The sequence below is a fragment of the Pezoporus flaviventris genome, unplaced genomic scaffold, assembly GCF_033815535.1.
Source record: "Pezoporus flaviventris isolate CSIRO_AGI_PZ_B2104156 unplaced genomic scaffold, CSIRO_AGI_Pfla_v1 ptg000001l, whole genome shotgun sequence".
NCBI classification, from domain to species: Eukaryota; Metazoa; Chordata; class Aves; order Psittaciformes; family Psittacidae; genus Pezoporus; species Pezoporus flaviventris.
Genome location: NW_026892549.1, coordinates 12969270 through 12986112, shown reverse-complemented (window position 1 = coordinate 12986112; position 16843 = coordinate 12969270). Strand labels below are relative to the sequence as shown.

Genomic DNA, 16843 nt, shown 5'->3' with positions numbered 1-16843 from the left:
GTAATGACTCATGACTTTAAGTTTTATTGGATTTCATTGGAACTTGAAATTCAGCATTTATTCAGATATTTTTGGCCTGCAGCAGATGTAAGACTACCACTAGTTCTTTAAGGAGCAGCATGCATTATTACCTGCATAAAGAGTAAGTTTTTCAACATGTACCAAAGTTTTGAGACTGACACCACCAAGTCCCTGCCCCCTTTTTCTTTGTGATGCTCTGAGATGGAGTCAATAAAGTCTGCTCATGAAGAATAAATAATTCACTTCACCTGCTTTATTTAGATAATGATTTTTGTCAGTCATCCTATTTTATATCTTAGTGCAATTCTTCGGCAGGTTACATAAGTTATCCCCGCACTATAATTACTGTATGCTTTTTGTTAAAGAGTACAATGAGAGGCTGTTTACAAGAACTATAAAAATGACTGGCAGGTGAAGTGGAGAAATCAGGCATTACCCCTAATCCATCTGTTTATGATAAACTTTAAAATTACAGATTTTCTAGCTACAGAGCACAGATCCAAGGACTGCAGCATCAGGTAAGAGAATGGGTATCGTTAGCCAGAGATCCCGGGAAGATTTTGTTTGCATAAGCACCAAAGGGCCTGAGGTCATTCAGGTTTATGGTCTTAAACCAGATATTTGTCACAGCAAGTATATCTACATTTACAAATGTTTGGGCAGCAAGCTCAGAAATCAACAACAGGAAAAAGAAAACAGTGATTATATAGCACAAATAACTTGTCTGTAATATGACAGCCTAACAACTTAAGTGCTTGGTAGTGTCATTACACTTCATGAAATTGGTGGGCATTAGCAGTAAAGATTCAATAAAATGACTATATAATTCATATTTTGCATCATGCTGTTATGCATATAAACTTTTTAAAAATTTTGTCCCCCACTCATAAGAAACGGAAATAAATGAATAGTATGTTAAACACCACTACATGCTTACATTGTGAAACAAACTGGCACTCCCCACACAGATTTTGTTAGTGGTATCTACACCATAAATATTTAGAAAAGTAAAGCAATATTTCTAAGTATGTATTGGATTTATAAAGGAAGATCGTACTAAACTAATCTGAAATATTTCTTTAATAAAATAAATGGTCTTTAGAAAAAGGAAATGTAAGAGACAAAATCTATTTGGACTTCAGTTGTGCATTTGATATGATGCCAAATGGGAAATTGTTATCTAAACTAGAGTTGATGTAGAGAATTAAAACAATAATTGTGAAGTGACTAAATAAGGTGTTAAAATGACCCTTGTTTAAAGGAAAACTACTGCATTGAAGGAAAGTTACCAGTGCAACTGGTGGAACTGACCTTTGTGCTTTCATTAATGTCTTCAACAGAAGAAGTAGGAGCATTCCAAAACTATCTGTTGCTGAATCAAGTCTGGGAAGCATCATCAATTTCACAAGAATAGGGATATGAGACCAAATCTCAGTAACATTGAGATCGGAATCTAGAGAAGCCAGAACTCCAAGTACTCAATGCATGGTTAGGGAAGGACTAATGCAGAATATTTTTTTCTTATGAGTGTGCAGCCTTGGACACTCATGTGTGAGGTGGAAATTCACACCAGGTGCAGGCAGCAGCCGTGAGAAGAACCAGGAGAATGTGGCTGCTGAGCTTTCAAAAGCAGATGGGGAGCTTAGCACATTTGGCCAGTTAGAAAATGGCTGAGAAAGGCTGTGATTGTTCTCTATGAATTTGTTGGTGGGGGTGGGAAAAGGAGCAGGAGAGGAGAAGAGGACAGCAGGGAGGGAGAAGAGCATTTTAAACTGCAGAACAATGTTGGCACAAGAATAAATGAGTATAAACTGGCCATAATATGAAGTTCTAAAGCACCCTTTCAAAGAAGTCATGGTGGCAAATAAAACTGAAAGAACTTAAGGTGAAGCTTAATAAATTTGTGAAAGAGGATACAAAACAAGTTACCTTGTGACAGGAGGGAAGGGACTAGATCAGCCAGGGCACCCTAAGCCTTTCTTTCCACATTTTTTTTTGGTATTGTCACAAGATTAGAAATGTTATTATACACACTTAACTTGACTACAAAAACCACAATGCCAGAAATCAATGAATTCATTTTATTCACACAGTACGATCAGTTTATGTTCATCTAATGTAAACCATGTGGGACTTGGATGAAATCTGCTGCAGTACACAAAGTCAGACTATTCAGGCTCTAGGAAGAGAGAGTACAGCACGCTTAGGAAGGGGAAACTGGTCTCTCCTAGCTCGTGTCAGGGATTAGGACTCGACAGTCTCTTTGCAAATACTAGCTGCTGTTCTTTATCTACCCTGTACTGAGAGTGATTTTGTATGAACACAGATCACTGAGGACTCACTCATCTCATCTCAAGCCTCCTTCAGCAGCTGCTTTCTATAAATTTTCAGGTAAAGAGTGATCTAATTACAGATGATTATGGACAAAAAAAGGAGCATGATGGAGATGCTTTTTGAATTTGGTGTACTGTTCTTTAGAGAGGCTTGCTAAAATTCCCAGGAGAATTTTACACACAAGAGTGGAAGGGTAGTCCTTGACCTCTGCTATCTGGGTGACTCACTGTTGCCCTATTCCACTGTTTTCAGCCATAGAGTATCATTCGCTCATATAAAACACAGTAGTTATTAAGAAAAAAAAAAACTGCAATATGTGAATTAATGACTTTTGGAGTTGATGTAAATACTATAAAAATATTTAAGCATAGTTCCCAAAAGAAAAAAAAAATGCAACTAAAGGTTGAGGAAGATAGTGCAAGATTCCTAATAGTGTTGAACAAGTAATGTACAACAAATAATGCATTCAGTATTTTTTAGAATATGGAGTTCTGGTTGGGTTTTTTTTTCCCCTTCTGTTGCGGAATATATGTAAATAATTTTCAAGTCTTTAAGCTTACCTTCTGAATGAATTACTCTAAAAAAACCCTTTTCAACCTTTTCCAGATAATATGAATAGTCATCACTTACACTAAATGCTCTGGCAAAAGGACAAGAAAATCATATGGTTCCTTTTTCTACCAGGAGAACCAGGTAGACTGTTATGCCAAAAGGAAACCCTTTGAGTGGCTGGATATTGCCAGCCATGTGTGCACTTTTAACTTGAAAACCAACATGTAATTCTGCCTTATGTTTTGAAAAATGAGCTAGTTATCTGTAGAGAACAAGGGAGACTTGGCACTGCTGTATTTATATCATCCTTCTTTAGAGTCATAAAATTATTCACATATTTAAATTTAGACATGTCTTTGGATACCTGTTGAAACTTTTATTTGGATCCATTCTTATTGTACCTTTCCAGGAAGAATATTATACTATATATTATTTTTAACGAAACTTACTAATTATATTTTTTACTTCTAAATTTAAAAATTAAATTATATTAAAATTAATTTACATTTCTATTGAACTTATTTTCCAGTTCTATTCATAACCTTATATTTTCTGACCCATAATGAACTCCTAAGACTCCTCATACAATTAATGATAGAATTAATTCATAGTGCTTAAGTTATGAAAAGCAACATGTTAAAATTGCTTCTTTCCAATGAGAAATAATAGTGACATATAATTACTGTTTTGAAATAGAAGTAACAACATATTTTTCTCTTGCATACAGCAAATTTAAGACTTTCCAGTGAATGCAGATGAGATAGTTTATGGAGAAAGGCACACCCTTTATCTTTTAAGTAATCAAGAAATATTTAGCCAAAACTCTGAAATCCATTTGCTGTACTCTCTTGATATGTCAACTCTATCAAATTATCTTTACCTCAATTAAATCATTAGAGTAAGTATAACAGACCAAAAGATTGCCCATGAGCTCATTATAAAAAAGAATATGTAGATGTATTTAAGAATTTTTATTTAAAGTGAAGTTCTGATTAGAATCCCCAACATCCCTATTCACATAAACATAAACCTTAGACAAAGTGGCTTTGACCTCCATCAACTTCATTTTATGATGTATGGAAATTATTTCTATTTGTGAAAACACAATTGATTTTCAAACTTTTCAAGAGTTGCAGCTTTTTCTTACAAGGTAATATGAGAGTTGCACTGTGAGGACACAAGAAAGACTTCCACTAAAGGTGCTTTTGGATTTGCATAAAATCAACATCAAACCACAAAGCAGATCAAAAGGAGGCTATAGTTTTTGTGTGAGCCTAACCTATAGAGGCTGTTAGTGGAAGAAAGTGCCTTGTGAGATATGCTACAGGCCAGCCTCTTGAGCTGAGACAATGCAATTAGCAGGAGGAAAAAGAAAGCCCAGAATGAAGCTCCTGATGCATTTAGTCATCTAAATTTGAATGCTTACCTGAAAGCTCTGATTCCAGTGTGTTTAAGTGAGGTGTGGGCTTTTTTAGCATTGGCTTTATGAGAAGTTGGTCTTCTAATAAAGATCAAGTCATACAGTTTGGTTGTGTAACAGCAGATAGAAACTGTATGTTGCTCTCTCTCTTCCTTGCACTACCAAGTGTAGCTTTGGTCAAGGTGCAAGGTGGTCTAGGAACTCTGCTTCTGGCTTTCTGCAGCACCCACCCATCCTCTCTCTAGTCTGGTGGTGGCTCTTTCTCATCACACAGGCAGCATGACGGCAAGATCTGGGTCAGTACATTCAAGACATGAGTATGAAGAGAACACAAAAAGGTGATCAGCTGAATGCATGAGTAACTGGGACCCCACAAATGAGCATGTCCTACACTGCTGGTGCAACAAGTTTGCTGCAGCAGTAGCTGGGACCCCAAGTCCATGTTTGGAGGGGAAAATATCCAGAGACACTGCAGAGCATGTGGTGACATTTAGTACTTCATCCAATCTCCAGAACAGCTGCACTGGGACAAACTGCCTGAGCAGGCAAATAATTGCAATATATAATGATCTTTTCATGAGGTAAATTTAGGCCAGTCATCACAAGAACATTGAGACACTTCAGTCAGCTCCATGTGGTGTTTGCATGGGTGCACTGACTCTGTTTGGCCAGCCATGGTGAAAATTCAGACAAAATATTAAAAAGATGCAATAGAAAGCTGGTTTAGCTTTTAAATTAATGTTCCGGCTGACAAACTGCACAGGGGCTTAACCTACTTTAGAACATATTTAATAGTATAATTTAGTCTCTAAAAAGAAAAACAAAATAACTAATGATAGACAAATTTAGAGGTTGAATCTAGTTCAGATAAACATTCAAAAGTTCAGATGTTTAACCAAACCTTATCTTGTCCTTGAAAAGTCTCAACTGAAGTGCTCTATCAAATATAAGCAAAGCCCAGAAGACTGTAGAAACTTTTCCTTACAGAAGGAAAACTATTACCAGGAACCAGCACCTAATTGCAGCATTCATGCGTTAAGCAGTTAAGCATCAAAGCAAAAGCAAAATGTGTTAAGAAAACTGCTTCATGGAAGTAATAATATTTGGATGAAATCCAACACAGAGAAAAGAAAATAATATTAAGGGGAAAGATAATACAAATGCAATTAGACTATCAACCAATAAAACTTAATTTATGTTTGATAGTTGAAATCTTCTGAGCTTAGAGAGAATAAGGAAACCGGAGAGCAGAGAACTCTCCTTTTGAAGTCCTGCTGTCCAGACCCTGGATGACGATTATCATCTGAGTATTATGACTATTCTGTTGCAGAATTAGAAAGCCTTATTTTTATGAATGACCTGGATATTGAACAAAACCAGCTACAGATAAATTCTAAATAAACAATTGTTTCGAAAAGGTGAATTCTGCTAAATTATTTTTTTTCTGGACAAAACCCCATAAAATAAAAGATACATTTTCAAAAAACATTTTCATTGTGCGTTATTAATAACAGAAAGTATAGCTTTAATGGATCCTCTCCATTCTCACATTCACCAATTGCAAATAATTTTTAAGTATACCCTATGAAAAGACTGCTGTGTTTGAGTGGTACTGTTTTGCATTCAGTAGGCACTATCTGCTACAGTTCCGCAGATTAAAGCAAAATTCAGACAAATGATTCAACAAACCAGCAGGATGCTTCAGGATCCTTTCATTTTCTTTCCCTTTCTCCATGGCACCATTTTGACTCCTTTTTGCTTAAGCCTGTTCCTCACCTTTTCTTCTGCCTCCATCCCTCAAGTCACTTGAGCAATTAACAGAAAAGTTTACTCTTCTCATAAGTGAATTCCAAATTAGCTTTTCCAAATTTGGATGCCCCAAATCTGAAACCTAGCAAAAGATTTTATAATCAAGACTTCAGCTTTCAGTTCAGGAATTACTAATGTATAATTTATGCTAAAAGCAAAGTTTCAACAATAAATCAAGTATTCCACTGTTTACAATTGTGCCTTAATATCAGTACTACCCTTGATTCATCATACTGAGTGATCTTCAGATAAGATTGTATAAGAATTCAGATATTACAGTGCTAAGATTTCGTTATTTCTCTTAATTTTTAGTGCTGTCTTTTGTTTTTCATTCAAACATATCACTGAAATACCACTATATGAAGAAAGGAAGGAGCATCATAGTACCCTAAAATAACTATCTATAATCTTACACAGACGACAGATACCACACGTATGTTTTCATATGTAATATGTATGTATTTTTTCCCACAGAAACATATACAAAACTTATTTTTGCAGGAACAAAACTTCTTGTCTTCTTAGAAACCATAGCAATGAGACAAAGATTTTGATTTAAGTGAAATATATGTACAGTCTGAAAGACAGTAAAAGTGTAATCTTGAAATCATCACCTGCACTACTTAATTTTTAATCAACTTTCTGGTCCTTCCAGGCATCTTTTCCTAAGAGAAAACCTGGGTGCTGTTCAGAAGCCAGTTTATTCCATAGACTACTCCCAAAAGGTATTATGGACAAGACAGCACCAGGTTTGTTTGCCTCTGTTTTACTTTGTCCTTTAATTCTTATCCCAGAAGGCATGTTACCTCCAAGCAAAATATTAGATACATATTAGACATTTTCACCACAATGTTTGAAAAGTGCCAGGCTAGTGGGATGCATATAATTGTCAGTTTATATCAGACATGATAATTTCAGCTAAGCCTTTTTCTCTCCAAGTTTTGGGCTTTTGGTTGTTTGTTTTTTTTTTGGGGGGGGGTGATTTTTTTTTTTAATGTATCGACGCTGCAGTATTTTAATTTGTTTTAATTTCATTTCATTAAAATACGCTGTTTGAAAAGAGTTGCTCAGTTTTATAAGAATATTACTTTTCATTTTAAATTGAACGCCTTAAAAAATTAGTTACAAAGCCATTACCACATGTAGGAACAAACTTTATATGCAATAAAAAAAGCTTAAGTCAGGCTTACTCTTTGGTTTTCACAGAGAATGCATTTGTTGCAAAGGGTTAAAGGACAGCAGGATCTACATGTTCCTGTTGTTTACTTTTTACCTTTAAAAAAAAAAGGGGCCATGAAACAGGTGAATACACAGTATCAGGCCAGCCATTTCCATATGGAAGAATGAATTCCACTTCCCATGGCTGTGGGAAGACCTTTCCTTGAATATCCAGGTGCAAGAAATATGGACTGAAACTGGGGCAGATTCAGAAAAGGCTGATTTGGGACAATCAGGAAAAAGAGAAGCAGCTTAACATGGGAAAGACAACTGCAAGTTTTGGCTGGCTTAATCTACCAAATCAAGCAGAAGAAGGAGTAAGACTGCTGTCTGTAACTCTGTTTGGGGTGGTAGACCTGAAACAGAAAAGAACTGCTGAAAATAAAATGCTAGCTAAACGCTGACACAAGCACACGTATGTACCACAAGCACATTTAGGCTGAAAATCAGAACGCTTTCAGCTTTGAAAACTTTGGAACGCTCTTTCAGCCTGAGCTGAGGGGTAAACACATTACTACTGAATTTCATTAATTATGGAAGGAATCAAATGGGGTAGTTGTTTTCAAGAACTGGGGAATTGATTCAATGCTGCGAAAAGTCTGTCTGAGGCAGATAATGCTATGTTACACTTTTCAATAACAGTAAGGCAAATGAATTCCTCTTGGGTGAATCCTGGACATGCTTAAGACAATGGCCAATGGAATTAATTAAATGGAGCCAAATATCCTTGGTGGTGAGGGGAAATGCGCATATGTCATAGTGTTCTCTTCAACATCAATATTTAAAGCCAGCTAGTTGGAAACTTTTACTTAATTGATAAACAATGCAGCATTTAACCCTTCCATGGTTTTCAACCCTGTGACTTTCACAGGCATGACCTTTTTATCTGCACATCAGTAGGCAGCCGGTGGAATAAATAAGTGATCCTACAAAGAACATTCCCTTTTCAAGCACTAATACACTTTGTCCAGGAGACTGTGCCATACTTTCATTCATTAAATTGGTCTTTCAATATTTGGGTTTGAAGGTTGTGATTTAAATTAAATACATTGTCTAACCTGGAAGGTACAAACATTTAAATAATTTTGCCACGGGGAAAAAGTTGAGTCTGGACAGTAGGTATTCCTATCTAAAGACTGATTTGTGGTCTCTCTAATTGGGCTTAATTTAGAATTTTATAACCTAAAAACCTCCTTATTTCTGTTACATTCCTCCCAAAGTGCCAAAAGGATTGCATCTGGATTAGTTGTAAATAGTATCGAAACCTCACAATTTAGTGTAGTGCGAGAATCATTTTTCCTGGCTACAAACTTGAAATTGTGATAGTCATTTCAATAAATACAGCAAGAGGCTTCAGACTTAAGCTCACAGGAGTGGTGGAAATCTGGTCTCTCTCTTCATATCCAAAGAACAGATCTCAGAAAATCCTTCTCACTTGCTCTGATTCTGACCTCTTTCCAAAGGCAGTGAAAATGCCTGTGTCTATTTAGGTGTTAGCAGTTGTCAGCCTATATTCTTTCACTGTGAAGAAATACAAAAATGAAGATATACTGACAATGCAAGTGATAGAGCGTCAAGCAGATGTAACTGTCTGCATTATCTATTGCTTTAAACTACAGAAATGAAGACGTTCTGTACAATATACAAAAACCTTTAGTTTTACTTTCTAATGCAGACAAAGATCTACTTAGTAAGGAGACTTCACCAAACTATCAGATATGTTGGATATTTGGGCTTCAAAGTGATAAAAGTCAGAATAAATATATTTTCCTCATGACAACAGTCGACCTTACTTTTAGTATGTGGGAAGGGGCATAACATCTTAACTCCAATAATATCCAAAATACTTGATTTCTTTGTAATTGCTTTTTTTCTGATGCAAGGGTATGTTTGAAACAGCAACTGCATGTTTTCCCCAGAAGTAGTTTTCTTAAACACTTTGTCAGTATGTGTAATTCAGTGGGAAAAAACTTAAAGTAATCATAACTATCCAGTCTCTACTTCACTCCATATCAAGTTTATCTGGAATGTGCATGTAGGAGTTTATTTTGTTAAGAAAAATATATAGCATCTCACTTCTTTGGAACAAAGAAGAAATATGGATTTGTAACTCTTTTTTTCTTTGAACTTAAGTCCTTCAACAGTGTTTTGGACAAACCTAAGGAGATATTAAGGCAGACATTTTGTGTTATAACACTCCCATGGGTCATATGTATGATCATCTTTACTAAAGCTCCTTTCAGTCCCAGTTGCATAAATATGCATTTTATTTCACTAATCTTGAAACAACAGGAATAAAGTTTACTCAGGTCTTTTATACCTCAGAGAACAAAACAAATATTGCAAATCTTTCAAGAGAAAGGATATACAAAAGGGCTTAAGGTGAATGTTTCAAAGCAAATACTCTAAACGATGTGCAAATTATTTCAGCACTTGAACATGATTTATAAAAAGGGATTAGTCCACTGAAACAAGAACCCAGTTTAAACTGTTGCATTTCAAAGTCAAAGATGAGAAACATTTGCTGGAAAAGGCAGAAGAAACCAGATAGTAATCTGTAGTGGGGATTTCTGATTGATTTTCTTTAACTAATTCGGTCTTACGTTAGCTATCACTGTCATTCATACTTAACTGTGGTGGGCAGTGTAATATACCTTCTTTTATGATATAATTATCCATAAAAATGAAGAATGCAGTAGTGATAATTGAGTAATAATGAGGAAATTAATAACTCACTGACTATCTCCCTATTTACTAGTATGCTCCATAAATGAGCATAAGGAATATGAAACAATTAAAGATTATCTAAGCTCAAACAGATAGCTTTTCCAGAGAGCTGTGTGTCAGAAAGCAGACCAATAAGTCACAGGTCACATCTATAAAAATACATTATATTATATTGTAATATTCCCACATACTCTTCATATAATGGGTAAAAGCTACTCTTAAGTACTATAAAAATGATCATTTTTATGTAATTGTAAAGATTAATAAGTGAGTTAACTTCTCATGGCTCTATAATGATACTGCTGTTCAAATAGGTAAAGGAAAATTTAATGATCTTGCTCAGATATGATTAATATCTAACTTTTTCCTGACTAAAATTCTGGACTTGGTTCAATAAAAATGAATTAAGTGAACATGCACTGATTTCCCTGCCAAATGTTTATATGGAAGTTGGTTATGCCCAATTTAAAAATATGTTTTTTCAACACAAATAGTAAACTCTGGAAGGATTTTGGAAAGTGAAGTAGAAATAAAACAAAGAATTAAGGAAACATTATAATTGATGGAAACAGGATACTCAAACTCAGGAAAAATGCCTTTTTTTTTTTTTTTTTTTGAGAACTAGTCACAGCCAGTTGGAATTGGTTGCTGAATTGGTATTTTCCTAATCTTGAAGAAAACGACCTACCTATAGTAAACTCTCCAGAGAAACATTAAAGTAAAACTATATAAAAAAATAAGTTTAGTCCCTATAATCCAAATGAATGCTGCCATCCTCCATAAGCAGTGTGTTGCATTTTCCTTTTGTGAGCTTTTTTCGGTATCTGAAGCTGACTGCGTTCCTGTTAGTGCAATATAAATAAATGCCGCAAACACACAAGCTGCAGTGACAAAATTAACATTGCAGTAGAAAAATGCATATTTGCATAGAGTTTTAATTTTCTTTCTGTTTTAATTGTTAGAATTGGTAATGCTGCACTAAATTACACTACTGCTTTATATTTCTTGGTTTTATTAAAAGTAATAAAACTGACCTATACATAATGTTAACATTGTAATATAATAATACTCTCTAAACAGCATCCATCTGGCTTTGAACTTCACATCTACACTAGAATAAGTGGGCTGGGAAAGGGAAAGAATTCAGACCTCAACAGAGCTAACAAAGAAATGGAGTGCTTTCCCACTTCTGCTGCTCTAATTAGCCCCATATCAATAAAGTAACCCTACATGGGTGAAGAACTTTGTAGCTGCCTCAGAATCCGGCCCTCAAAAAGTTTGTCTGAGCCAGTAAATGCTCTTGTCACACCCCAAGATATGGTCTCCCAAACTTCCAGCCTTTTTGCTTGTTAGGAAGAAACAGAGAAAATATAGGCTCCTCTCTCTGCACTGCCTGTAATTAGGTGTCCTTTTTCTAGGATCTCTAAGTGATGCTTTCAACAAATTAAGTTCTGACTTTTTTTTTTCTTCCTGCTACTTAAGCAGCTGAAGCTGCACAAATACATGTGTTAGTGCCCTGGTAACCACTCCTTCCCTCTGCAGATAAACAATAGCATCAGTGTTTGCCACAAAAAAAATACAGTCGTGTGTGGGGACAATCTTTAAACCCTCGAGCAAGCCCTCAGCAGAAGCTTGATCCAAGGAAGGAGCAAGAATCACATGGAGCCAAAAAGAGTTAAAGCTCCACTGAATTCTCCATTTCTTCTATCGCATCCACTGAGAGACCAAATTGGGTTTCTACTGCTGTTCCAGCACTACTACATTGTACAGTCTTAATTATCTAACAAAATGCATTCAGAGATGATTCGGAATGTTTCAGTAATTACTTAGGAATATTTACATGCCATGCTTATTCTAGGTTCAAAATTCAGCCTTCTGGGATAAGGAAAAGTGAGTGAAATGATAAAGGCAACTTTGGGCAATTTTAAAGTACAAACTCAGTCCTTGACTAAATAATAGGGATGGGATGCTTGACTTAAACTGTACCTTTTAAGAAGCCACAGCAAATTTCAGAGCCCAGATAACTTTGTTGCAAATACCTCTGAAGGCAACTCAAAATTGTGATTCAGAGGTTATTATTTTTTCCTGATTAAAATGATGCAAGGAGGCATATTCCCAGACACTGCTCTGCAGCCATTTCAGGGGAAGAGTGTGAGGGCTGTGGCATCCTAGAGCAACGCATCGCCTTTTGAGACTAAAAAAAAAGCATCATTGCCTGTTGGAAGTGCAAGAAGAATTTAGGTAAGAAAAATATCATTATTTGAGTTGGCTTGTGGTGAGGATGCCAGGGCTAAGACCCTGATCCTAGTGAAGAGTTGAAAGGAATCCCAAGCCTGGTGTTTAATATGCATGACATGTCTGCTTTGCTGTCAACTTTTCCTTCCACCCCTGCTTTTGTCTGGTTTTTCCACCTGTTGCAACTTGTCCTCATTCAGGCTGAGAGCTGGAATTGTCTTACTTTGTTGTCATATTGTGTCTGGCACAATGGTGCCTGGATGTCCAACTGCTCTTATCAAGACACTAAAGTGATCATGAATTACAATAATACCACACAGCCCATAAGACTTCCTTTTTCACACACACATACAGATATATATATTTATTCTTTTTCAATCTTGATGCTGTAGTTGTGGCACCTCAAGCCAGAATTCAAATATGGGAGAGATCTTCCAGGATCTGTCACAGGATTTCATGATTAACCACTGGGTTTTAAGTAAAATGTTTTGAAGATAAGAAAACTATGCAAGTAGAAACAATAAAAATAATGCAATTCAATCTTATCAATGCAGGCAGTTCCAGCTTTTATGTGGCAAACAAGGAGATCAAATTGCATTTATCTAATATCACAGATTTTTTAAATGTCTAAAATATTTCATTATTTTGCTTTGGCAACCTAAAGCTGAGGAACAGATTACTGTTCCCACTACATAAGGAAATAACTGACAACAATTAGTATTTATTCTTGTTGCTTTTGTAATAAAAATAGAATTTCATCACTTTCAAGGAAACCTAAAATATTAATAAGAATGTGATAAACTGAGTAAATGTGACGCCATAAGGAAATGATGGAGAACAGGTTGGAAATATAGTGCTTTGGGAATGGATTGTATTATCAAGCTTGTGATTGTGCATTTTGACAAGAGCAGCCCTCAGATTGATACAGTAGCCAAAGGGCACTCTTCCTACTGTGAAGCCGTTTATTTCTATCCAGAAAAGAGGGAGTAGAAGGGGAATTGATCCCGTCTGACAACCGATAGTGACTCCAGCCCCAGCTCTTCCACAAGAGGTCACTCCTGAGTGACAGAATTCTCAGATGATGGCCAAAATGCAAAATATGAAGCAACCATGAACAGAAAATGAAATGCTGAGCTTAGTGGAGAGTGTGGAGTCGGTTTGCTTGCCTGCAATTTGCTTGACTGTTCTGACAGATCCTGTTGTCCATAGCCACAGTAAGATCTCTTGGGTTTTGGAAAGCTGAATGATTTCTGGGAACTGTGCAACGCACAGACCCTTTCCCTACCTTCCATGCACCTTGAGAGCACCTCTACTTTCAGTCTAACCCTGGTGTTTGATTTCATGCAGTAAAAAATTAACATGGCAGACCACCTACCAGAAGACCCAATTATAATTTGTATCAATTTGGAGGGGTTTTGGCAATGTTAGAAGAAAAAAGCCCCAAAACCTACAGTCTGAATGACAACTAAATTACTTGGAATTCTGAAGTCTGCCACTAATTTTAAAAATTACCAATTTAGAACAACAGTTCTCTGTATAAGGAGCAGTGCTACAAGACAGTTTCCTTTCACCAGTTGTGTATGTCTTCTAATGCGGGAGGTTCCTAAGGTGAAAAACATGTTCTTTCTGACCCAGCATTAGCTGCATAAATTAAGTCAGTGAAATAGTTGGCATCATAAAAAAAAAAAAAAGTAATCTCTTTCCATGTATTTGAGAGCAGGATCAGGTTTTTATTTGTTTTGGTAATGTTCCCCAGGGCTATCCTTGGTTTCCTCTTCACTCAAGAAAACTTGAATTAGAACATGAGTTGCAACCAAACTGGATGAGAAGCCACTGAAAAGCTGCATGACCAAGACCATGAGCACTCTGTGAACTTTGGAAATTAGCCTGACAGTTTAAACCCAATTTTCAATGAAATCAGTGTCTACAGCTCAAAAAAAAACATAATAGAGAGTTATCATTTGTCTTTGTAGTGTAAGCAGAAGCAATTAGGATTAAACATAAAACCCAGATTACTGCTACTAAGTCTCTAGGGGCAGTCTTCCTAATTTTAAATTAAAGAGCAAATTACTGGAATACTTAGGTTAGAATATACCTGTCCTTTATATACTTATGCTGCTAAAACCTCCTAGTTACATAGCAATAACAATTCTAAAACTGGACATTTTTTGCAGCCCTTAAAATGTAGAAAATTTAAATACAAATGAGTCTGAACTGTCTGAATATGCCACTAAAGATTGTTGGGGGGTTGGCCTGCTAACACATCACTTGCTTGTTTTCTGTGTTAAACTGGAGAGTTTTGAGCCATCTTTAAAAAAAATCTCCTTTGTTTGGATTTGGCAGTGGCAGTAGTCAATAATACAAGAGCACTATAAAATTATAAAATTGTTAAACTTTGTAAGAACTTTCTAAACACACTTGCAGATATTTCACGTATCTTCTCTGTGCTCTGCAGTCAAACTGGACAATGAAACGACCACCTGTTAACTGCTAACAATGTGTCATTACCAGTTCTCATGCCTTTTTAAAGCAATTTTGGCTCTAGCTGCGGATAATTCTGGCTACGATACTTGTGTGAACATTAAGGGCACAGAAAGCCAAAGGCAGAAAACTGACAATACAGTTTGTGCTTAGACTACTAATAAGTAAGTGAATAATATGATTTTTCTAATTCCACATAATTGCTTGATCTCAAGGGGCCAAAAAAGAAGTTCTGAATACATATTTTAGAAGCAATCCAATATACAGTATTTAAATGCAAGCTTCGATTCAGTGAGATTTCACAGCAGATATTTTCACATTTTTTAAGAGTTTAAATAGCCTTTAACAAAACAGAGGTTATTCAGGATTCTCTAAGGTTTGAAAAGAAATGTAGGCTAAGTCTCTTCCCCTGTTCATACCCACTTTTTTCATTTTGTCTGAGAAATTATTATTTAAAGATATGTGCGAAGTATAAATAAATAAATAAAAATTCCCCACATGTGGAGACAGTTTATGGGCATTTTGCTATTAGCTACAGTAAGAGGAGAGTCAGACCCTCAAAACTTACCATGCTCTCAGTCTTATTTTTCTTCCTCTGAGAAATGCCATGTAACACACAGTACAAAGATATTGGGACAATTTTTCACAAGCTACATTCAGGCTACTTTATATTTTATAACAGAAGGAAAAATCTTTTAAAAACTCAGATCTCCAAGATAATAAGAAAACAACAACAACAACAATAAAAATCTTTGGTCTGCAAAAAGAGACTATTTAATGAATATCTGTATTTGTGTGTACAGGCACATGCATGTGTGCGTATATATTTATGATTGTGTGGATAATTCTAATTAAAAATAATGACGTTGTGTCTTTTTAATGCAATATCAAAGGCTGAAGCACATGCAGGCAAATTCTTACACAGCACTTTGGTAACTATAGGTATCTCATACTAGCATGCAAGTCTAAAGCTGTTCACAAAGCAGAATGTGAATCTCCTGCCAAATGAAGAAGAAAAACAAAAGCTTCAAATGAGAGGGCAAAATTAAAAAAATGCTGAATGAGTGATTCCAGGTGACCACTAGCTTCTGTGTCTACTGCCCACAAAATCATGAGCATCTCAGCACACACTGGAAAAGGAAAGTCTCAGTGGAGTAAAGCACATCCCTGCTGGTTTTAGATCACTTTCTTTTCTAATCACACTGATAAAAATCAACCTTGATCCCTGGGATTTACCTTCTGTAAAATTATAGATATATCACTGATTGTCGGTTATAGAGGATATGACAGGTCTTTCAGAAATTCCATGTATAAATATACAACAGACAAAATTACTCTGGCAATTTGAGCTATTTTAGTAAAATGGAAACAAAGTAACTGCAACAGACCATTAACATAGGACTCATGTTGCCAATTTTTAAAAATAAATGATTTAAATAAATGTTTTTGCTCCTAAACAAATTTATTTTGCTTAGGAGAGAATGTGAACCTTTAAAAGTGTGGAGCTAGTAGCTATCTTTACTTAAATGCAAGTTACGTATATCAGCACAGAACACATTGAGCTTTAAAATTCCCAGTGATCTTCCTTACATTCTTTATGTAATAAAAATTATCTCACCCTGTAATGGCATAGTTATTTAAAAAGGAAAGAAAAAAAGAGAAAAAAATCAGAAAAGAAAAAAGCCTTACTTAAAGATTTTCTGTGTTCAGGCTTTGGTTCTTTGGATTCAGTGTCTAAGCTATTCAGTAATTCGATGCTGGAGGATCTTCTGAGTTTGAACTCCAAATTTCTCGATGTACAACTCCGTTCTTTTGGCTGGGAAAAGAGTATATGTGTATATATGTGTGCATGATTTTAATAAAATTATTATTTGTAAGACTGATGCAAGAAATTACAGAACGCCAGTACAGAATCAGAAACTAACAGACACACACAGAGCAAGTGATGCAGAGAGTATATAATTTAAGGAAAATGTAATGAAAAATTTGTCATATGACAGGGCTTTTATGGCCCTGACAGAATGGTCCTAATTTCTGAGATAAATT

At 35.6% G+C, this 16843-nt stretch overlaps 1 protein-coding gene across 7 annotated transcripts in view; it reads right to left on the bottom strand.

The window, feature by feature from the left end:
- Positions 1-16843, bottom strand: part of ARHGAP15 (Rho GTPase activating protein 15) — a 392541-nt gene that overhangs the window by 186108 nt on the left and 189590 nt on the right. For all 7 annotated transcript variants that reach the window (XM_061445138.1, XM_061445129.1, XM_061445154.1 and 4 more), the window contains one exon: positions 16487-16613. In XM_061445138.1, coding sequence (XP_061301122.1) covers positions 16487-16613 — 127 coding nt within the window. The remainder of the gene's footprint in view (positions 1-16486; positions 16614-16843) is intronic.